At 39.8% G+C, this 20382-nt stretch overlaps 1 protein-coding gene across 1 annotated transcript; it reads left to right on the forward strand.

The window, feature by feature from the left end:
• Window positions 1-1362: 1362 nt before the first annotated feature.
• fam20a (FAM20A golgi associated secretory pathway pseudokinase) lies at window positions 1363-17195 on the forward strand. The gene is made up of 11 exons (XM_044013637.1): window positions 1363-2228; window positions 7891-8084; window positions 8637-8687; window positions 9576-9654; window positions 10141-10233; window positions 13627-13742; window positions 14699-14879; window positions 15705-15814; window positions 15941-16022; window positions 16135-16194; window positions 16455-17195. The coding sequence occupies exons 1-11, from the start codon at window positions 1855-1857 to the stop codon at window positions 16711-16713; spliced, it is 1599 nt and encodes a 532-aa protein (XP_043869572.1). The 5' UTR covers window positions 1363-1854; the 3' UTR covers window positions 16714-17195.
• The last annotated feature ends 3187 nt before the right edge of the window (window positions 17196-20382 follow it).

The raw sequence follows: 20382 nt of genomic DNA on the forward strand, positions 1-20382 counted from the left end.
GCGGCTGGGAAATGCCCTGATAGATCCTTATTGCCTTACTATAAAGCTGCTCGGGGCTTTTAGAGCAAACTCGAGCCACAATCGTAACTTACAGAGCACACTTTATGTTTTCACAGGAATCACAGAGACGCAGAGAGAGAGAGAGAGAGAGAGAAACGGTGGCCTGTGAATGAAGGGAGGTGTTATTTCTCCCTGCATGTTTTCTCATTCAAAGTTGTGCAAGAACCTTTTATATTTTTCTTTTCAGCCACTGCCTTTTTCTGAACTCTCTCTGTGTGTGAGTGTGTGTCTCTGTAGGTCAGCATGACAGGAAGAAAAGTGAGGGATCCCTTTGTGGGAAATGCAGAAGAAAGGAAAAGTGCAGATGGGAATTTTTGCCTGGAGGGTGATATCGTAGAGGTCTGTTGTTAAAAAGACAGAGAAAGGGGAAGAGTGAACAGTGAGGAGATAAAGGAGTGTGGTAGTTGACTTGGAGGAGCGGAGATGAGATGAGAAGGAGAAGAGATTGTTATCTTCTCGCTTTATTATGGAAAACAGGGGGAATATTAAATCAAGTTGTTGCCTCTCATCCAGACACACCTATACACATCAAGTGTATAAGTGTGTGAACAAGTGTGTGAAGGAAGAAATACAACTATTAATCCTATTTTTGGTCAATTATTAGTCATTATCATGTTTTGTTTTTTTTTACTTAAAAAACACGTGTGTGTTTTTATTCTGTTATTATTCTGTGTCTTCATGAACAGAAATGATGAGTGATGTTATTTGTTTGCTGCGTCTCCGTCTGGGTAATGTTATAGACATGACACGTCTCGCTTCGTTAACACGATGTTGACGTCGCCTCCGTTGGTCTTGTCTATATAATGAGCCACTTCCTGTGTGCAGCGTGAAAATGTCACAAGATAACACTATATGTTTTACTGAAAGACAAAGAGAGAGTTGGGTAACAGACATTCGTTTGTTTATATTTAAAAGTTACACACTGCAGCTTTACTTAATTTTTATTACATTTATTATTTACTAGTGAGTCACATTGTGATTTGAATCTCTTTTGCAAGCGGGTCCTAGGCCTATTTATAAGACATAAGTGCACTGCAGTGCAGACAAAAAAATGCATTTAAATTAATATTTAATTTAAGTAATTGTCATTTATTATTAAACCGCTGAATCTTATCAGGTCAGGTGCAGGGAAAGAAAGACCCCAAAAGAATGTATAACATTGGCCATGGGGGGGAACCCATATTGACTCACAGTCACTGCTGCGTGCATCAGATTAAACAGAGCTGGATGTTGTTTTATTCAGATCTGATGATAGGATAAGTCTCCGCCCCTTGCTGCTTTCAAGGATTTCTGTCTGTGTGCATGTCTGTTTTCTGCAGCCTGCACACACACTCACTTTGATTATCTGTCATTTGAAATTTGCACATACCTGCACAGACACACCCACAATCCACTCTCTCCCTCTCTCTCTCCCTCTCCCTCCCTCTCCCTCTCTCTCTCTCTTAAATACACGCACACATACTCTCTCGCCCTCTTGTCCTCAGAGCACCAGGTCCCTGCAGGAAGCAGCCAAAACTGTCACTGACTGCTGCTCACACATGCTCGCTTTTTGCTCTGCTCTTTCTTCGGCTGCTGCCAAGAGAGAAAAAGCAGGAGGAAGAGGAGAGGAGGAGGAGAAGTGAAGCTGGAGAGAGCAGACTCAAACACTCTCAAGACTGAGAGGAGGAAGATTTGGACCAACATCTGGCTGCCTCTGCCTTTAACTGCCTAGAAGTGATGCCTCGCACACTCTGGAGCAGCACATAGTCAGGACTTTCTCCAGATTTCCTTCCTTTTTTTTTCTATCAGTTTGCGATGATGAGGAGGGACCGCCTGGTTCTGGTCGCAACCCTCATGGCCATCCTCTCTGCTGACCTCTACTTTATTCTCCTGCCAAAGCTGAGGAGCATTGTGCGAGGTTCGGGGCAGTTCTGCTCATGTGGCCACAGCAACTTCACCCTCCCCACACTGGAAGGACTGGCCACCCCTCAACTCTTCAACTGGACCTTAGCGTCAACCCTGACCCTTGCTACGACGACTGACCCCGCACATGGGGGCTCGAAGCTGGGGAACCTGTTTGCTCATCCTCTCTATAACATCCAGACGCCGCCACTGGAGCCGGAGGAGAAGCTGCTGGAGGGAAAGCAGCTGATGGAGTATTACAGGAAGAAGGTGTCACGCTGGGAGAGGTCAGTCTCTGGTTAGGGACAGGTTTTGGTCATTGATTTATGTGACTTTTTTTGTTATTATATTGAAATGAAGTGATTCTGGGTGCCTGCAGATCCAAAAAGCCTTTAAAAGTCTTACATTTGATTGTCCAACATGTCCAAATTAAGCCCTTAAAGTCCTTAAAATAACAAATAATCCTTAAATCCTGCATTAACCCTTTAACACCTGACCCTCAAAATGTCCATCTGGACTTTTTTTTGTTTTGTTTAATTTAACCATATAAGGACCAGAGAATGTTCCGCAATTAAGTGCTTTTTCCCAGTTTTCCCAGAATAACTTACAGTATAAAACAGGTTCATTTAAAAATTAAAGATTTTCTCTAGATACTTTTTGGGTTTTTTGCATTTTCACTTAATGGACATCAGAATAAGTGGACCTGTGGCTTAATTTGTTATGAGAGAGCACACAGAATATAAACAAGCAGAGGGACAAGAAGAGAATGTGCAAATAAATAAAGGGGACTAAACAAGCATATAATTCCCCTCACTTTCACTTTAATTTGAGAGCTCACTAGCATTTTAATCTGCTCTCTCTTTCTCTGGAAATCCTCCTCACTCTCCATGTATATTCTTTAACCAGGAGACACGTCATTGATTAGGACTCGACAAGACGATTACTCTGTGTATTGATTGCTGTGCTAACTGGGCACATAGTTTGTGAAAATAAGGTCTTAAATTTGAAAATTCCCAAATGATGGCAGTGATGAGAAAAATGATTTCTACTCCAATAACCACAAGGGATTTAATTAGAAGACTACATGTGTGTTTGCAGAAGTGATGAACTTTACAAGGTTCCTTGAATGTACCTTGAAGCCTCTCCTCTAAAACCTGCCTCACACGAGAGGACAATTGGTCAATTTTCAGTCCCGCTCTGTCCCTTCTGACAATCGTGGGTGTCTTCCAATTTTAGGCTGATTTGAACAGATTATCTGGCCAAATTATCATGTAGTGTGAGGGATTAACAGGCGTGATTTTAACAGGGTTAGGGTTACTGTAATTTGTACAAGCCAAGTTCATCCACAGTTTGTTTGTTTTTTCAATTCACATCGCAACATCGCACACACAACTACTAGCTGACGACAAGTACATTCTGGCTCCAAGTCTGTTTATAATCTGATCACACAAGGTTCTGTGAGATCCCAAACCCCTGGAATCTTCTCCCTGAAATCGCTTGATTAAATGCCAGGTGTGTGGTCCTGCGTCTTGACTGGATCGTCTAGTCTGTGCTTTCTTAGGATTAAAATGTTGAAAATCGGTTACAAAGTTTGTTGTGTCTGTGGTCTCCCACATTTTTTACTCAGGTTTAGCTCAACACAATTTACATTTCCCAAGGTCTTTGAATGCATCTCTTTAGGCCTCAACACACTGTGAATCCTGCATTACTCTCACTAGCTCTCCTGCACTGCAGTTTCTTGTTTGTTTTCTTGGAGTTGGAGACTGTCCCTCTGACAAAATAAAAGTTTGATGTAGAATGAAAATGTAAAATTTGTCACGTGACGTAGGTTTGGCTGGAGCTTGTTTGTCTTCTCCCTTAATAAAAACAGACACGGTGAAGTTAGTTTGAAGAAAGCATGGGGTGATGGATCGGAAAGAGTCAATGTGTGAAAATAACCGACTGGAAACCTACGCCACAGTCAATCACAGTGTTGTATTTGCCCATTGAATGCAATTGAATGGCTTGTTTCTAATTAACTGTCACATGGAGGAGAGATAATCAATTTATGTCCGTCTTTGGCCTGAGTGAGGCTCTCTGTGTGTGTGTGTGTTCTTGTATTTGTTATCTTGTTAAGACCTTTTCTGGCATAAACACTGACCTTGTCAGGACCAGTAGTCCTCATAGATACCAAAACCTGGTCCTAATGAGGCAGAACCTAATTTCCGAGGAACTGGTTAGGTTTAGGGCTAAGAATTGAATTGCGGTTAGGGTAAGGTTATGGGTATGGCATGGTTATAGTTAAAGCTAGAGATAAGGCTTTGTTTAGGCTGTAAAAATGAATAGAGGTCAATGCAGTGTCCTAAGAAGTCCAGTAGGCGGTGCCGGTGGGGACACATTTTAATTCTAACCTATCTTTGTGGGGACATTTTACCTTGTGAGGACAAAGACATTTAGTTAGGGTAAGGAGTTTACTCTGAGAATGCTGTAATCCAGCCTTTTTTTGGTTTGCCATCTCTATTTGTGGTGTACTTTTGTTGTTTTATTGTTGATTTCACACTCTTGCTAACGCAGAGTCTCAATGTGACTTCCCTTCAGTGTTGCTTTTACTTTATTGACTAAGAGGAGCTGAAAAAACATCCTCAGAAAAGCACACGTTAGAGGGCCCGACTGTGGTTCAGAGGCAGGGTCAGTAACATGACGGCCAAACACTCTTTGTCCACGATAACAGATGTTTACCCGCAGACGGACGTCAGTCCTGTGAGTCATTAAAGAAAAAAGACATTTGTGTGTGTCACTCTGAGAGCCTAATGCTTTCTTAAAGGTTAACAAGGATTTCTAAAGTGCTCAAGCTTATCTTAATCTCACCATTGCCGTCTTTGGCTTGTGAGGCAGTCTGTGTATCCAGTGCACTCCCTCTGAGAGAAACAGATTTTGGGCTCCTATGGTGGAAAATAAGAAGAAATATGAGCAATGGCTTCATGTCTCTGCTGTTGCTGTTGCTGCTGCTGTACAAGTATGCGCACAAACAATCAATAGCCCTAGGGCTTGTTGAACATTTGCAATACGGCGCAGCAGCATCTCAGCAGTACAACAAACAACACCGCAGGAGAGCTTCATGACAAAATCGTTTTTTATTTTTCTGGCTGAAAAGCAGGACGAGGCGATTTATTTAGTTATTTCCGAGTCAATAAGTGTCTGCGTGCGCGTCCTTGTCAGGGAAAAAGAATCGAAGTAAATTCCACAAAGGAAAAAAAATATCCCCAGGTTTATGTCAGATCATGTTTTGCTCTATTCTCTCATGTTTTATTGATGGTCTTTCATGGTTGAAGTGATAGTTCAGGGTTTTGGTTGTGTATGAGGTCCATGCTTTATTTATTTTGTGTGTAAATGTGATTATTGCTGTACTACGTGCCGTCTTTGTGTTGCTCTGGCCTGCCAAGGGAACACAGATGCGAAATTAGCTCTAAGCTACACGTTCAGACACAGAGCATCAAACTGTAACACCTTATGTTTTAACTGTACACACAGTGCCTTTTGAATAAGTAAAACGTCTGAGACACAGGTGTGCTAGCTCTCACTGAAAACATGGCTTCCAGCAGAGACACGAGGGAAAACAGGTTTAAGCCACTTAACAAAAGACTCAGCCAATTAAATCCACGCCAGCTTAAGGCTGCGATAGCTTAAGAGTGTGTTCACCACTTTATCTCAACATTAAGCAGCGTTTTCTGGCTGGAAACTGAAGTTTGTAAACCGCTGACTCTCCTGCACCAAACTCCATAGAGAAAATTAGTGTTTTTCCCTCATGGGGAACTCAGGAGTTACTGCTCTACTGCTGCCTCATTTTGGCAAGTTTTGTTACTTAGTTAAATTCAAACATAGGACTTCAATCTCTGAAGTCAATTAATAACACATTTGAACTTTCAGGTAGATGCAGAAGTAGATCAAGAACTCAAGTGTGTGTTAAAGTAAAATCGATTATTTTTCTCTATGGAATTTGGTGCAAGGAGTGAGCTGCTTATAAATGCATGCAAACTTAATTTTCCGACTACAAGTCAAACAGCGAGATAAAGTGGTAATTCAGGTATTGTAGACATAAGCATATGTAAATTGTATTCATTGTTAGGAGACTACATTCTTTTAGTCTTGTGTTTCCATGCTTTAGGCTGTTTCTCCGACAAGTTCACTGTTAGGTTTTTATTTTAAAAAAGGTCCCCAACGCTGTAGTTTATTGTCCAAAAACTAAAAAGCAGGAACAAAAAAGACTGAAAGTGTGACAAGGCAGCCAAAAACAAAACAACCCAACGAAGAAAAATGGACAAAAAGGCCCAAAACACACAAATAAATCATAGATACGAGGCAAACACTCAAGAGAATCACTCTAGCAGAAGGTGGTTGAAGGACAGAATCATCAGGCAGAGTGATGGAGTCATGACCAGGCTTTTATATGGAGGTTGATGAGATATTGGAACCAGGTGTGCCTCGTCAGCTGCCTCACACACACACACATACATAAAGAGACAGAGAAAAAAACAACAAAACTACACAACAGAATCCCTCACATGCACATCATAATAACGCAAACTATCCCTTTAAACCTGATTTGTCACCATAGGAATAACCAATACACCAAAATCTCTCTATTTATATCCGTTCAATCCATTATCGCAATAGCTTGTATCCAGCATGTGATGGAGTTTGTTTGCGTTGGCAGACGATCGTCCCACTCCGCGCGGTCAGCTCGGGTGATGTGGTGCCGCGTGCTCGCCACAGAATTATTTGTTTTGCTCTCGGATTATTCTTGCTCCGACTTTAAGTATAGTGAAGCGGAGAGAGGAGGGAAGAAGGGAAGAAGGCTGCAGGAATTCAAGATTTGGAAAACAATACAAATGAACTGGGGAAAAAGCAACACGTCACTAGAAGAACAACGAAATAACCTGCCTTAAACCTGGAAATGATGGCGTTCTCAAATGTCTTGTTTTGTCCACAAACCAAAAAATGATTCAGTTTTAATGATTTCTTTGTTGTATGGAGCAAAGAAACCAGAAAATATTCACATTTAAGAAGCTGAAAAAAATCACAGAAACTGGTTTTAATTAACCGATTAAACCCTGAATTACAGGCTTTGTGCGAGCAGAAGACGACTTTGATGTTGTTTGCATAAGAGCATAAAGAGATAATCTTTTAAAAAAAAATGTGACAGATTTTATCACTAAATGAGTCGCTCCTGCGTCATTACTGGTTCAATGCTCATAAGTATTTTGGTATGGGTATATAATGGCTTTAGAATAAGCCTTTTATACATAATTTAGGCAACAACATTTTACATAACATTTGTTTGTATTCACATAATCTGTTCACTTAACAGTTTACGTGAAAGACTTCAAACGTGGCAGGCGTGAGGAGTGACAACTTTGACGTTTGGATAAGAAATGAAAGAGAAAATGGTGAAAATGCGACAGATTTATCACAAAAAATAGAATGTAAATATGTTAATGAACTAAAAATTAAAGCATACGTTAATAAATGTGGAAGGGGGAAAATATTTTTGTTTTGTTTATATTATCTTTCACATGATTCATGTGTCAGTCATAGCCAAACCTTCTTATTTGTGTCTTTTTCTTGCTAACCTTTCTTGTTATTTTAATCTCTTCTTCTTGCCATTTGACTGTATTTACTTTGTCTGTACCCACCAAATTGGTTTAAAAATATGCTTTTCAGAGCACACACGAAGGTAGATTATAATATTATAATAATAAAATAATAATAGGTCAACATGAATGAATGAAAAAAAGGCCTACAAAGAGGAATGGTCCAATAAAACCAGTTAAAAAGCAGAATGTAAGAACTACTGCAGAGAAAAGCAGCTGAATGCACTTTGCTCTCTGTGGTTTTTTCCAAAATAAAACAGTCATAAAAAAATGTGGATGGTGGTTTTGGATTCACTAACGAACGTCTCTCACTCTCCAGGAATATGAAACTGTACCGCGAGCTAGCAGCTGCCTCTAACACCACGCTGACCCAGCCAAAAGTGACCTTTGACCCCGACGCCAGCTGGCTGAAGTTCCACCTCGGAATCAGCCGCTACGCCCTGTACTCCCGCGATGACCCCGCCATCCCGCGGCTGCTCGAGGACATGGAGAGCATGTCCATCATCAATGCAGGTGAGGGACGGAAGGAGGACATTCAACATGTGTTTGTTCTGTAGAAAATTTAAATATGTAATGGAACAGATTGATGTACTGAAACTTTTAAAATTTGATTTTAGCTTCATTTTGTGAGTTTCTATCTTATTATTTTTTTGTAGTTTTTCAACCTCATAAGAAGGTTTATAAACAGATGGATGGATACATAGAAACATAACTGCCTAAACATAAGATAGCTACATAACTAACAGCTAGATATTTAGATAGCCATATAGCTAGCTATATAAATGATAGCAACATAACTAGCAGCTCGATAAATAGCAATGTAGCTAGCTAGATATACGATAGCAAACATAACTAGCAGCTCGATAGATAGCAATGTAGCTAGCTAGACATAAGATAGCAACATAATTAGCTAAATATAAAATAGCAACATAACCAGCAGCTAGACAGAGATAAGATAGATAGCAAAATAGCTGATAGATAGATAGATAGATAGATAGATAGATAGATAGATAGATAGATAGATAACTTGGTGTGTATAATATGATTGAACTTTTTATTTTACAGATTACACTGACGATGAAAAGGCCCTAAAAGGATCATGTGACTGTACTAAAGGTGAAGTCAAGTCTCTATAGATTTCCATATAAGACTTCTTAAGGAAGTGTGTCTGATGTTGTGCAGCTCTGTTTGATTCTTCACTGGCTCCTTTGTTTCTCTTCTTCATGTTTCTCTCTCTCTTTCTCGTGCAATGCTTGGCTGTGCCGTCTCCACCACACACACACATACACACACACTGTGGTCTTTGTGATAATGAGGATCTGGATCCACATTTCAGATTTGTCCTCCTGTATGAGACGCTTGCTTTGGGTGTCCATTCGCGTTCAAAGGCAGCTCGTCGTAATTGAACCACCGCTTAAGCCATACAGCTACTAGCTATGCTAAGTTAGTGGCCGAATTTGAAGAAAATACTCTGTTAAAACGCAAATGAAGTGTTATTATATACAATATGTTGGATGTGTCCTCGTCATGATCCCTGCTCAGAGTAGTGCAACGATAGAAAACTGTTTAAATTGAACTTTCATGAGACTCATTATTTCAGTGCACGGTGGCCACAAAGGCAGTTGCGTTCCCTTTGATACATTTCCAGAAAGAAAAAAAAAAAGGTTTGTTAGCTATTAATATCCTGGAGTTTGACGGAGCGCAGCATGTGTGTGTGTGTGTGGTCAGACTCGTATGTGTACAATACGCAGGGACACTATTAGTCGAGAGAGCAGAGCACAAGCCATGTTACCAGCCCCCAATTACAGGCGGATGTAGACGAAACACTGGCCTCAGGGGATTTAAACCCAAAAACCAAATAATGACTCAGTTAACTGATGCTCAGTGTTTGTTTTTTGTCCAGTTTTGTTTTAAACATTCAACACACAATTACAGAGAAGTTTGACAGTTTGTGAGAGTAAAGTTTCCCAATATGAACCATGTAAACGTATGTTTGTGTTACAGTGGTGAAGCCCAGTGGTCATCACCTCAAACTGGCACTGAAAATGAAAAACTTTGCCAAAGCCATGTTCAAACCGATGAGGTAAGGACTGAATCCACATTATCTCTTATATATCCTATACTTTTATTTCTGCTGCAAGATTTTTTATTTTGAGGATTCTGGTGTAAACAGTTTAAGACAGTTTTAGAAACATATACAGAATAAATAGACAGAATTTAGGATTCTGATCGCTGAAGTGGTCGGAAGCACAGAAAACCTTGATGTTATGTACATTTTGCCTGTAAACACCACATCCTGATCCTGAATAGAAATAAAATCCCGGATAATAATAATAATAATGATAATAATGCTCTGTGTCTGAAAGATTTCTATCCTATTTATAAGAAAATGTGGTTCTATAGCAGTTAGTGTCCTCGAAGAGCATTTTCTCATGTCTTGAGCTTTATATATTTATTTATTTCAGGCTAAATCATCGGGCATCTCGTTAAAATTACAGTATTTACTGTGTTGATTATATACTACTGACTGCAGTGGCTTGTCTCGTGTGTGTCTGTGTGTGTTTGTCAGGCAGCAGAGGGACGACGTGACTCCCGAGGATTTCTTCTACTTTGTTGACTTCCAGAGGCACAACGCAGAGATCGCTGCCTTTCACCTGGACAGGTGCAGCCTCATTAGTGCCTGCTTTGGCGATGCAAATGCCAGCGAGAGCTGCAGAGCTCAATGAATGGGCAAAAAAATTCACACTCTCTCAGTATCTTGGAGAAAGCCCTTTACAGAAGAGTGGAAACTTTATCTATGAGGCACTGTTTGGTGCAAAGCTGCAATGTGGTCACATATAAAAATGAAAAATACGGCACTAAAATGAGCAATAACATCAAAATATGATATGATAACAATAAATTATGACTTAAAACTACTGAGACCAAGAACGGCCATGTTTGTAACAAAATAGGCTATATTTTTTACCTAAAAATGACGGGATAAGCATCTCGTTATCACAGAATAACAACCTTGCGTTCTCCTGAAAACAAGGTCACAAAAAATAGGTTGTTCCCCTTTTTACTGATTTTTTCTGTGCCAGTAGCATGTTGGTTCTGACACCTGCCAGCAACTGAATGAAATTCACAAAATGGACAATCTACAGATCAGTGCATCAGGCTCGGGGCCGGACCAAGCCTTTGTGGGGCCCTAAGATGAATTTAAGTCTACCTCGGAGTAGCAGGTGCTTGAATATTATTGATACAAAAGCAACGCTATAAATTGCATTAATTATAGTTACGTCCAGACCAAACCAGTGTCAAACCAGTAAAATCACAAAAGTGGCACCAGTTTAATGTATTTAAATGGTTTTTAAAACTTTTAAAACAGACGTGCAAATGTCAGCTGAACGAGCAAATCTTCAACTCCAAAATAGAACCAATCAACTTGAGCTCAACACTTTTATTTATACATTTAAATATATCTAGATATATGATTCGTTTTCCATTACTCCATAGCAGGGTTTCTCAACCCTGGTCCTGAACATAACAGGATGGAGTAAGAAAATGCTAAGCTCTAACCTTTTAAAGTAAAGCTGCAAAGCTGCTCGGGAGGGACCTACTTCATAGATTTTATAGTTTATAGATTTAGCATTGGATGCTAGAGCAATGCTGTAGGTGTAACCCCCTCCCAACACTTTTAAATCCACATATTTAAAAGTGTATCATTGTGAGTGTGCGTGAGCAGGCAGCATTTATCTCAGAAAGTGTAGGCACAAAGTGTCACTTGAAATCACTGAAATTATCAAAATGCACAAACAACAGTTTGCTGTAATCTCAAAGATGCCGTGGCAGCATCACACACACAGACGCATATATTTATCCTGGTGCCGACAGTTAAACCGCCCATGTGCCACAAAAATTGCAACATATTTGCCCAACCCAGGGTTTCCCAATCAGCTGATTAGTATAAACCGCAGCGTATACACACACACACACACACACACACACACTGAACGACCGTGTGTAACTGTGCATTAGCCGAGGAGCAGTGATTCACTCTTAAATACCCTCGTCTGATGCAGACAGTGTCATTAAGCAGCCAGTCATCACTTCACCACACAGACAGAAAACAACAAGAGCGACACGCCAACAACTCAAGCTCACACTGCCGTCGCCGTGAAGCACATTTTAACATCTAGTAAATGTCAGTGACTGACAGGTTCTGTCGTCAAACCCGAACGAGATAATCTGCTTAATCCTAATTTGTACTGGTGTGTTTTCAGCAGCGGAGGAAGTGAAAGTACAAATAATAAGACAAAAAATTTAGTACAAAAGTACAATTAACTTCAACGTTTCTACTAAGTAATTGCTTCTAACTTAACTCAAAGTATTAACGGTAAAAGTACAATTAACATTAACTTACTTTCAATAGGACATGAGAAAGAAAACCAATTTTATTGTGTTATTTTGATTAAAAACCAGACTTTTGAAATGCATATTAACATATTAGTCCAACTGAAATTGTACTAAATTGACAGTGTTCCGCTCTGCACATGTGCAACAATGACAAAAATATTTTTGTAGATTAACTGGAGACGGATTTTATGGTCTGTCAACTTCAAAAAGTGAATATTTCAAAAGTTAGAAAGACTCTCAGTGACACTGGACATGCTAACAATTGGTATTTCCAACAACAAACACAATAGAACTGAATGTTATCACACAAAATTCAAATAAACTTATAATTAAACAAAATATGTACATACCACTCTTGCCCACGTGTGAACTCAGATTGGGGACGATATCTTGACTTTAAATTCCAAAGTAAACTTAAACTTGGTTGAGGGAAACTTCCTTTCATCCAGACAGGAAGTGACATATGCAAAAGGCTTGATGGGGAGAAAAAGAAGGTTTAGGAAACACACTGAAAAGGAAACACACACACTGCCACCTTGTGGTAGTTCTAGGTATCGACACAATAGTTCCTTGAAGAATCTTTGTGGATACACCCCACTTGTGCTTGCTTGGGGCAACGTTAGCTAAGTGGTTGAGCGTGTTGTCTTTCTGTTTGAGGGTTGTGGGTTTGATTCTCAGCTCTGCTAGTCTACATATTCTCGGGTGAGACACTTAATCTCCTTAGTTTCATATTCTGGGTTTACTTCCGCCTGAGTAACACGGAGAAACAGCCTCCCACTTTGGTTCCTCTTAAACTGGCGTGAATGTGGGCTGTTTCGTCCAGAAAGCACCAAGGTTCTAAAATGGAGCCAGAACCAGAACTGTGTCTGTGGTTGTAAAGCAGCTTTTCATACCAGAAAAGCGCCATTTACCATGTAATCCAAGTTCCTCTACTAGGAACTGTGCCCGAAGAGCAATGTGGTTTTACAGTACCTTGCTCGGGGGCTGGGCTACCTTTGAGCTGTCAGGGATTTGAACTGGCAACCCTCCAAATTCCATGGGCTGCCCTTTTTTTTTGGAGAATTCTTGCTTGATACACCCCACTAATGCTTGTATATACGGCTATGAAAGTGACACACTGCAGCTTTAATGTTACTGTGTGTGTGTGTGTGTTTTTTAATCTAAAACAGGGTGTCATCTCTCTAGCTGTCTGTTGTGTCTGACTTTCCCGCCTGCAGCTCTTATCATAATCGCTCACAGTCATCATGAGGGGGAATGCCAGAAATGTGAGAAACAGCTGTTCATCTTCACACAATGATGGTTGTTTGATTAGGGTTTGTGGGACATGAGCGAAATACTGCACAGCCCTTGGGGAGCTTTTCATACCTCACCGTGTATACGAACACACTGGGGGCTAAATTACACGGCAGACGGAGACTTTCAATAGGTTACATTCATTGATAAGAATCAGTTCAAAAGAAGGGGAAAAAAACTAACCACTGGCTCCTGTGAAGGGAGGTGAGGAGACGAGAAGATAAGACCGCCATCACGTCCACCACGCTTCACGTTACATGTTATGTAAAGCACGAACCACGTGAACTGTTAACACTTGGTACACTTGATATGGGGGGGTAACTTCTTCTCCTTCTTTTTGTGTTTCCTCCTATACAACGGTCAGGATCCTGGACTTCCGCAGAGTTCCGCCAGTCGCTGGACGGGTGCTGAACATCACAGGAGAAGTTCTGCAGGTCACACACACCGAGGACTTACGCAGTGTCTTCTTCACCTCACCGGGTAAGACGGAGAAGACAAGAGGACACGCAAATGGAAGTCAATGAAAGAACGAGAAGCGTTACCGGAAATCCCGTTTCTCTTAAGTTATTTTATTTTATTTTGTAGTTTTAAAAAACAAAGTTGTTAAACTTGGTTACGAGAATGAATGCAATTTATAATGTTAAATTTGTGTCAATAATAGCCAAGCACATGTGGCGCTGAGGTGGCCAGAGGGGGGCCCCAAATCATTCTGCTAAGGGCCTCATAAGGGCTTGGGCCAGCCCTGCCAAAAACCATAATCTTTCTTTTGACAGGAAGTAGCCAGACTGTGCACATGTGTAAAACAAACCAGGTTTTTGTTATGGTTACGGATAGTGAATGAAAGATTGGAGCAAATCTGCAAAAATTCAACATGAATCTAACAAACGTTTGGACTTTTTAGGCTTCAAAACAGGAGTTTATTGACGGTCCCTTAGTTCACTAAAGGGGATCCCTTTAGAGAACTAAGGGACCGTCAATAAACTCCTGTTGTGATGGTTAAAAAAATTATGCTCAGCTTCTTTCTTTTTTTTTATTGCTATGTGCAAAGGCATTTGTACAGGAAGACGCTGTTGCCAAAGCCAGTGGCTCTTATTTTGAAGGCCAGTGTGCATGTGTGTGTGTGTGAATGATGATAATAATAAACTTCAGACAAACTTTATTATTATAATTATCCACACACACAAACGCACCGTCAACTTCACTCCTCTTACCCATCATCACTTCCTTTCACCCTGGCCTTCAAAATAAGAGTCACTGGCTTCGACTACAACAACTTCTTGTATATTAACCTTTTCCACTTGGCAAAATTAACTTCTATAAACTCTGTTTGTTTTTGTAATACAATTTATCATTCGGTACATTTAGTTTTGTGTTCTTTGTTAATGATATTTATTCACTGATCCTGTCATGTTTTTTTGCTCTACCCCTTTAAACAGCCAAAAACACGTGTTTCTTTGCCAAGTGTCTGTACGTGTGTAAGACTGAATACGCCGTGTGTGGAAACCCTGACCTGCTGGAAGGGTCTCTGTCCGCGTACCTGCCCGGCCTCAGCGTCGCACCGCGCATCTCCATCCCCAACCCCTGGACACGTTCATACACTTTCACTGGGCGAGAAGAGTAAGAAGTCAACACTTGATCTTATATTTAGACACAAATGTGTGCGAGAAATGCAGCAACAACAACAACAACAACAAAAAAAACATAGAGTGCATGAGGCGGAGACACTTGGTGGTCCTCTGCAAAATTATAACTTACAAATTATATCACAGAGCAGACTGGATTTTTTTCCTTCCCTCCATAAATCCGTTCAATAAGGAGTTAAATTGGATGTTTTTCTCTTCAGTTTAGAGACTTTTCTCTGCTTTTTGTTTCCCTTTTACACTATATTTGAAAACCATGAAGTCGATTCACAGCAGACACACAAACCTCTTCCTGTTTAGTGCAGTAAATCAGCAAAAACCTCAGCGACTGTGTGTGTGTGTGGGTGTGTGTGATTATCTAGTGATTATTTTATTTTGAAAACACCCAAGTCAATTAAGTTATTTCTGGTTATTTCTTTAGTTTAAATAAACTGAATTCATGAGGATGTTAAGTCCTCAATTTTCTTTGTTACATATGAGAAATGGTTATTTTATGGTTACTAATGGTTATTTTCATAATCAATTTATCTGGTGATTATTTTCTCAATTGATCAACTACTTGTTTAGTCCATGAAATGTCAGAAAATGCTGAACAATGTTTCCCAAAACCTGACAATGATGATGCTCTTAAATGTCTTGTTTTAAATTATTCAGTTTTAATGATTTATTTGTGACATATTATATGACAAAAATCAGAAAACTTGTTTTAATTTTGTAACACTCTATAGCTCAAATATATCATATTATTATGCAGATTATTATTTTCTCTAACTGCTGCTCTTTGTCTGTGTTGGTTTTAAAGGTGGGAAGTGAATCCGTTCTACTGTGACAACATAAAGCAGCTGTATCCGTACAACTCTGGCAACAGACTCCTCAACATCATAGACATGTCCATCTTTGACTTCCTCACAGGTTATTTCTCCTCCCCTGCCTCATCTATATGCATACATACATACATACACACATATGTATATATATATATGAACTGTATATACACAATATAAATCTGACCAGAAGACTGTGACGTCTCGTTTGCAGGAAACATGGACAGACACCACTACGAGATTTTTACCAAGTTCGGAGACGAAGGATTCCTCCTTCACTTGGACAACGCCAGAGGGTGAGACAGAGAGAGAGAGAGAGAGAGAGAGAAGCGGTGGATTGTTGGCATGAGTGTGTTTTTATTTGATTTTAAAGCATTCCCCTCATGTGCCGTAACGTCCTGTGTTCAGGTTTGGGAAACATTCTCAGGACGAGATGTCCATCCTGGCTCCACTGACTCAGTGCTGCATGTAAGTCTTCATTGCAATCTGCAGTCTCACCATTAGGTGGCACTAACTCTCACACAATGGACCATTCATTGTGGTTACAAAAACCCAATGAAAGAAATGCAAGGAACGCCTGGTGTTAATCGCAATCGTCAGGCTTGGAGTTAAAGGTGGCCAGCCCGTGCATGGCCTGGTGGACGACTTGGCTTGTAATCGAAGGGTTGCCAGTTTGAATCTCGACCCAATCCATGGAGAGCAATCCCCCTATTTTTCCTTCTCCTCAGGATAAAGCGTTCCACACTTGTGCGTCTCCAGCTCCTGACGCGACCAGAGTTCAGGCTCGGCGACGTGATGAGTGAGTCCCTGCGGGGAGACCCTTTACATCCGGTCCTGACGGAGCCGCACCTCCGAGCGCTCGACCGACGCTTACAGAAGATCCTGCGAGTCGTCCGACGCTGCATCCGGCGACTCGGGGAGGACGAGGTGATCACCAAGGACTTTGTCAGATCTCAGTCTGCCACAGAGATGACGGAGACTAGGTAGCACCTGGACTTTTTATTTTGTTATTTTACTTTATTTATATTTATAGAGGACTTCATGGTGAAGCACAGTCAAAAAGGTTCAGATGGTTTCGATTTAAGGAACAAGCCATAAATGGAAGACGAGCCTTGAATTCCTGTCACAGAGGGAGAAGTTACTTTTATTTCCCTTCTCGTGGTCATAAATTCCCCCAAGGGTGCAGTTTATGACTGAATTTTCATGTTTGCCATGTGCACATAGGTGTTTAGGAAGGTGATACATATAAACTATAAAGCTGTTAAACAACAGTTTGAGCTGGAGGGGTAAAAACAGAGAAAAGGTCAGAGAATCCAGAAGATTTCATTCCTACGCGATGACACAGACGTTGCTCTCGCCCGTCAAACGCACATCAGCTTCAGCAAAAGAGTTTACATGAGATGATTGTGATGCACTGGATCAGCTGTTTATTAAATTATTGTTGAATAAACCGACTATGGAAAAACAGACTTGCATGATGTCAATGTTGCGTTGTTTTCATTTAAAAATAAAGTTATTTTAGGTGAAATCCATGTGAGTATTTCCTTCTTCTTCTTTTTGAACTTAGTTCCGACAACAAAACAATTCTTTCTTCAATTATGATCCCAAACACAATTACGACAAATTATGTTCCGGGTCAACAAACCCTGTGACAGATGTTTTACTGCTTACTTCTACAGAGTTTACAAAAACAAAAGAATTCTGATAAAAAGATAAGATGTAATTTAATTAAAACCCATGGGTTTTTTTTTTTCTAATTATTACTTCTTAAAAATTGGCTGTATATATATTTTCATGATATTTTCAAAATGAATTGCAAAACTGTAAATCAAAAACAATTTTTTAGTTGGCCTAACTACAGTACCCACATTGCCCACTAGGGGGTTGTAAACTTGTTTGTATAAATATTTTAGACAGAAGTTGGTCTATTAACTAGTGTTTTTTTTGTTTTGTTTTAAATGATTACCTGTAACGGCCTAACTGCAGTACCTATATTGCCCACTAGGAGGTCCTAAAAGTTCATAGGGCCCCACCTAGCCTCAAATTGTAAAGCACTAACTTATCACATTGGCTATTTTTGTTGGTAATCACTTTAAATATCGTAAATGAACCAAAGACGTTTTCTTGAAAATCAGAAAATGTCGGAATACAAACACAATCAGAAAAATGTCGGAATACAAACACAATCAGAAAAATGTCGGAGAAATTATCAAGACGCATTTACGACACAGAAAAAAGGTTTAAATAGGAGCATGAACATAAAACTAATTGGGGGTATTTTTGGAAAAATATTCATTTTCATTCACCAGCATTCACAATAAATTGACAACGCCGTCAACATCTTTCCTTTTGTGTGTCGCACATATTGTGCAGCTTATAAAGTGTTTTACAACTGTCGTGGTGGTTCAATATTCTCACTGTTCCACACAGACAGTGAACTAAAGAAGCCTCTCTCAGCTCAGAGCCTCAGGCAACAGCTGGCTTTTTGACTATTATGTTGTTAAAACAGCCTTTAAACACTTTAAAGGTTTATTTCTCAGCCCGCTGGGTTTTCTCCCAGCAGAAGCTGTGGAATATCCACATTTAACGTTCACAGCAACTGTGTGAGTTTTGCACAAAGAGTTATCATCTGCAAACACCAGTATGAGTGAGTGAGTGAGTGAGTGAGTGAGCTGTGTGTGTTTACAGCGACCGACCAAACCATCACTGGGTTGTTTTTACTCCACCCTATTTTCCAGACGTGTAATTCCTTCCTTTTTATTTTTTACAACATCACTGTCAATGAAAAACAGGCTGAGACAAAGAAACGGCATCAAATTCACTGTGGTACAATAATTCTGAACCAAAATTTTTTCCTCCTATAAACGTCCACATGATTCATTTACCAGTCAGACAAATAACCACGACTGTTTTTAACACATCTGAGGAATCATTTATAATAAAATAAAATGTATACGGTTCCACCGTCAGTGAAAACCTGGTAACAAACAACTTCAAACGCCCTCAGAAGTGAAATATAGTCGATTATTAAGACGTCAAAGGGGAAAAGACTAGCTTTTCCAACATCAACAAACTCAACTTTGAAGCAGCAGAAGTTTCTTGGTGCTCAATAATCCATCTTAAAGATCTTTTAGCTCTCGTTTTAAGTCGTGAATTAATCTTAAAAGGTCCAAGATTTTATGTATAATTATTAACCAAAGTGCATTCAAAAATAATGAGTTTTATAAAGAGTTTAGATTAGAAACAAGTTGGAACGACTGAAATCCATGGAACATGTGGTGCAATGTCTCCCCCTTCTGGACAGATTTAAAATGACACAATTTTTTCACACTTTCCATGAAGTCTATTCGTTTTTCTCTTTCCTTTAATCATTGAATAAAATCCTCAATTGAAAAACTGAAATTTTAAATTAAACTGCATACACAGAAACTACTACTATGTAATATTATATATACTTAGCATTGTTGATAGAAAACATGTAGATATATGATTGGAGCAGTTTTAGGTGTTTGGCTACATCACAAAATCCACATCAAGTGCGACACAAGAGAAAACGCTGAGTCATTTTACTTTTTTATTGCTTAAACTGCCATCTGGAACAATCTATACCAAAAGGATAAACATCTTTTGCACATACAGGAGGTCAAACTGAACACAGGGTAAGAATAGAAAAAGAATGGTCCTCTGGTCGCCCGCGGCTCTTCATCTAAAGCCGCAGGTCTAACAAACTTGACGGGAGGGGGGCGGGGCTAAAGCAGGAATGACCGACGACTACCGTAAGCCCAGGTGAGGGAAGCTAAGGCAAACTGGGACAATTGCAGTGTGGAGAGAGAGAGAGAGAAAAAGCAGTAATAGAATCATTTCCTGTGGATCAGGATAAACTTCCTTTTTGTGACTACACCCACAGGTTTATTTAACCTGCGGGCTAGAGGGAAAAAAAATAAAATACACTCATCACGTTTAGGACCAAAAAACTCTCGTTGTTAACAACACGAGGGATGAGACTCGATATTAAACTGATACCGGTCCTTTATCAGCACAACAATGAAGCGTCTGGACAAACGATATTTACGCAACGTTCATTTTAACTTCACTTTAGAACAGATGGGGGATCAGGAAAGGCCTCACAGACGCCCCCTAGTGATGAGAAATGGAGCTTTTCCATTAAACAGTGCTAGCAACAAATATAATGATAAAATTGTATCATGACAAATATCGTGATAATATTGTATCATGACAAATATCATGATCTTGTATCATGACAGATTTCGTGATAATAACGTATCATAACATAAATATCCTGATATTGTCACTTAAATATCATATCGTGGGTCAAACGTAAATAAAATCCTGACAGTAATCATGTCAGCGTTTTTGTCCAGACGCTGTTGTCATATTCAAAATATCGGTAATACATATCGGTATCAATAAAATCCCAACGATACCCATCCCTAAACCCGATCACCTACCATCTTAAAAACTAATCTCCGCATACATTCAAACGTACATGTCAGCGTCTGAGCGCGTATGTAACATAAAGTGTGAGAGTCGAGTGAGAAAACAAAAAAAACGTGGAGCAGGATTGACAAGTTCAGCTTCTAATCCAAAAGTCAACAGTGAGTCGTTAGGTAAAAGATCTTTTAAAATATGAAAAAG

This window comes from Solea senegalensis, linkage group LG18, assembly GCF_019176455.1.
Source record: "Solea senegalensis isolate Sse05_10M linkage group LG18, IFAPA_SoseM_1, whole genome shotgun sequence".
NCBI classification, from domain to species: domain Eukaryota; kingdom Metazoa; phylum Chordata; class Actinopteri; order Pleuronectiformes; family Soleidae; genus Solea; species Solea senegalensis.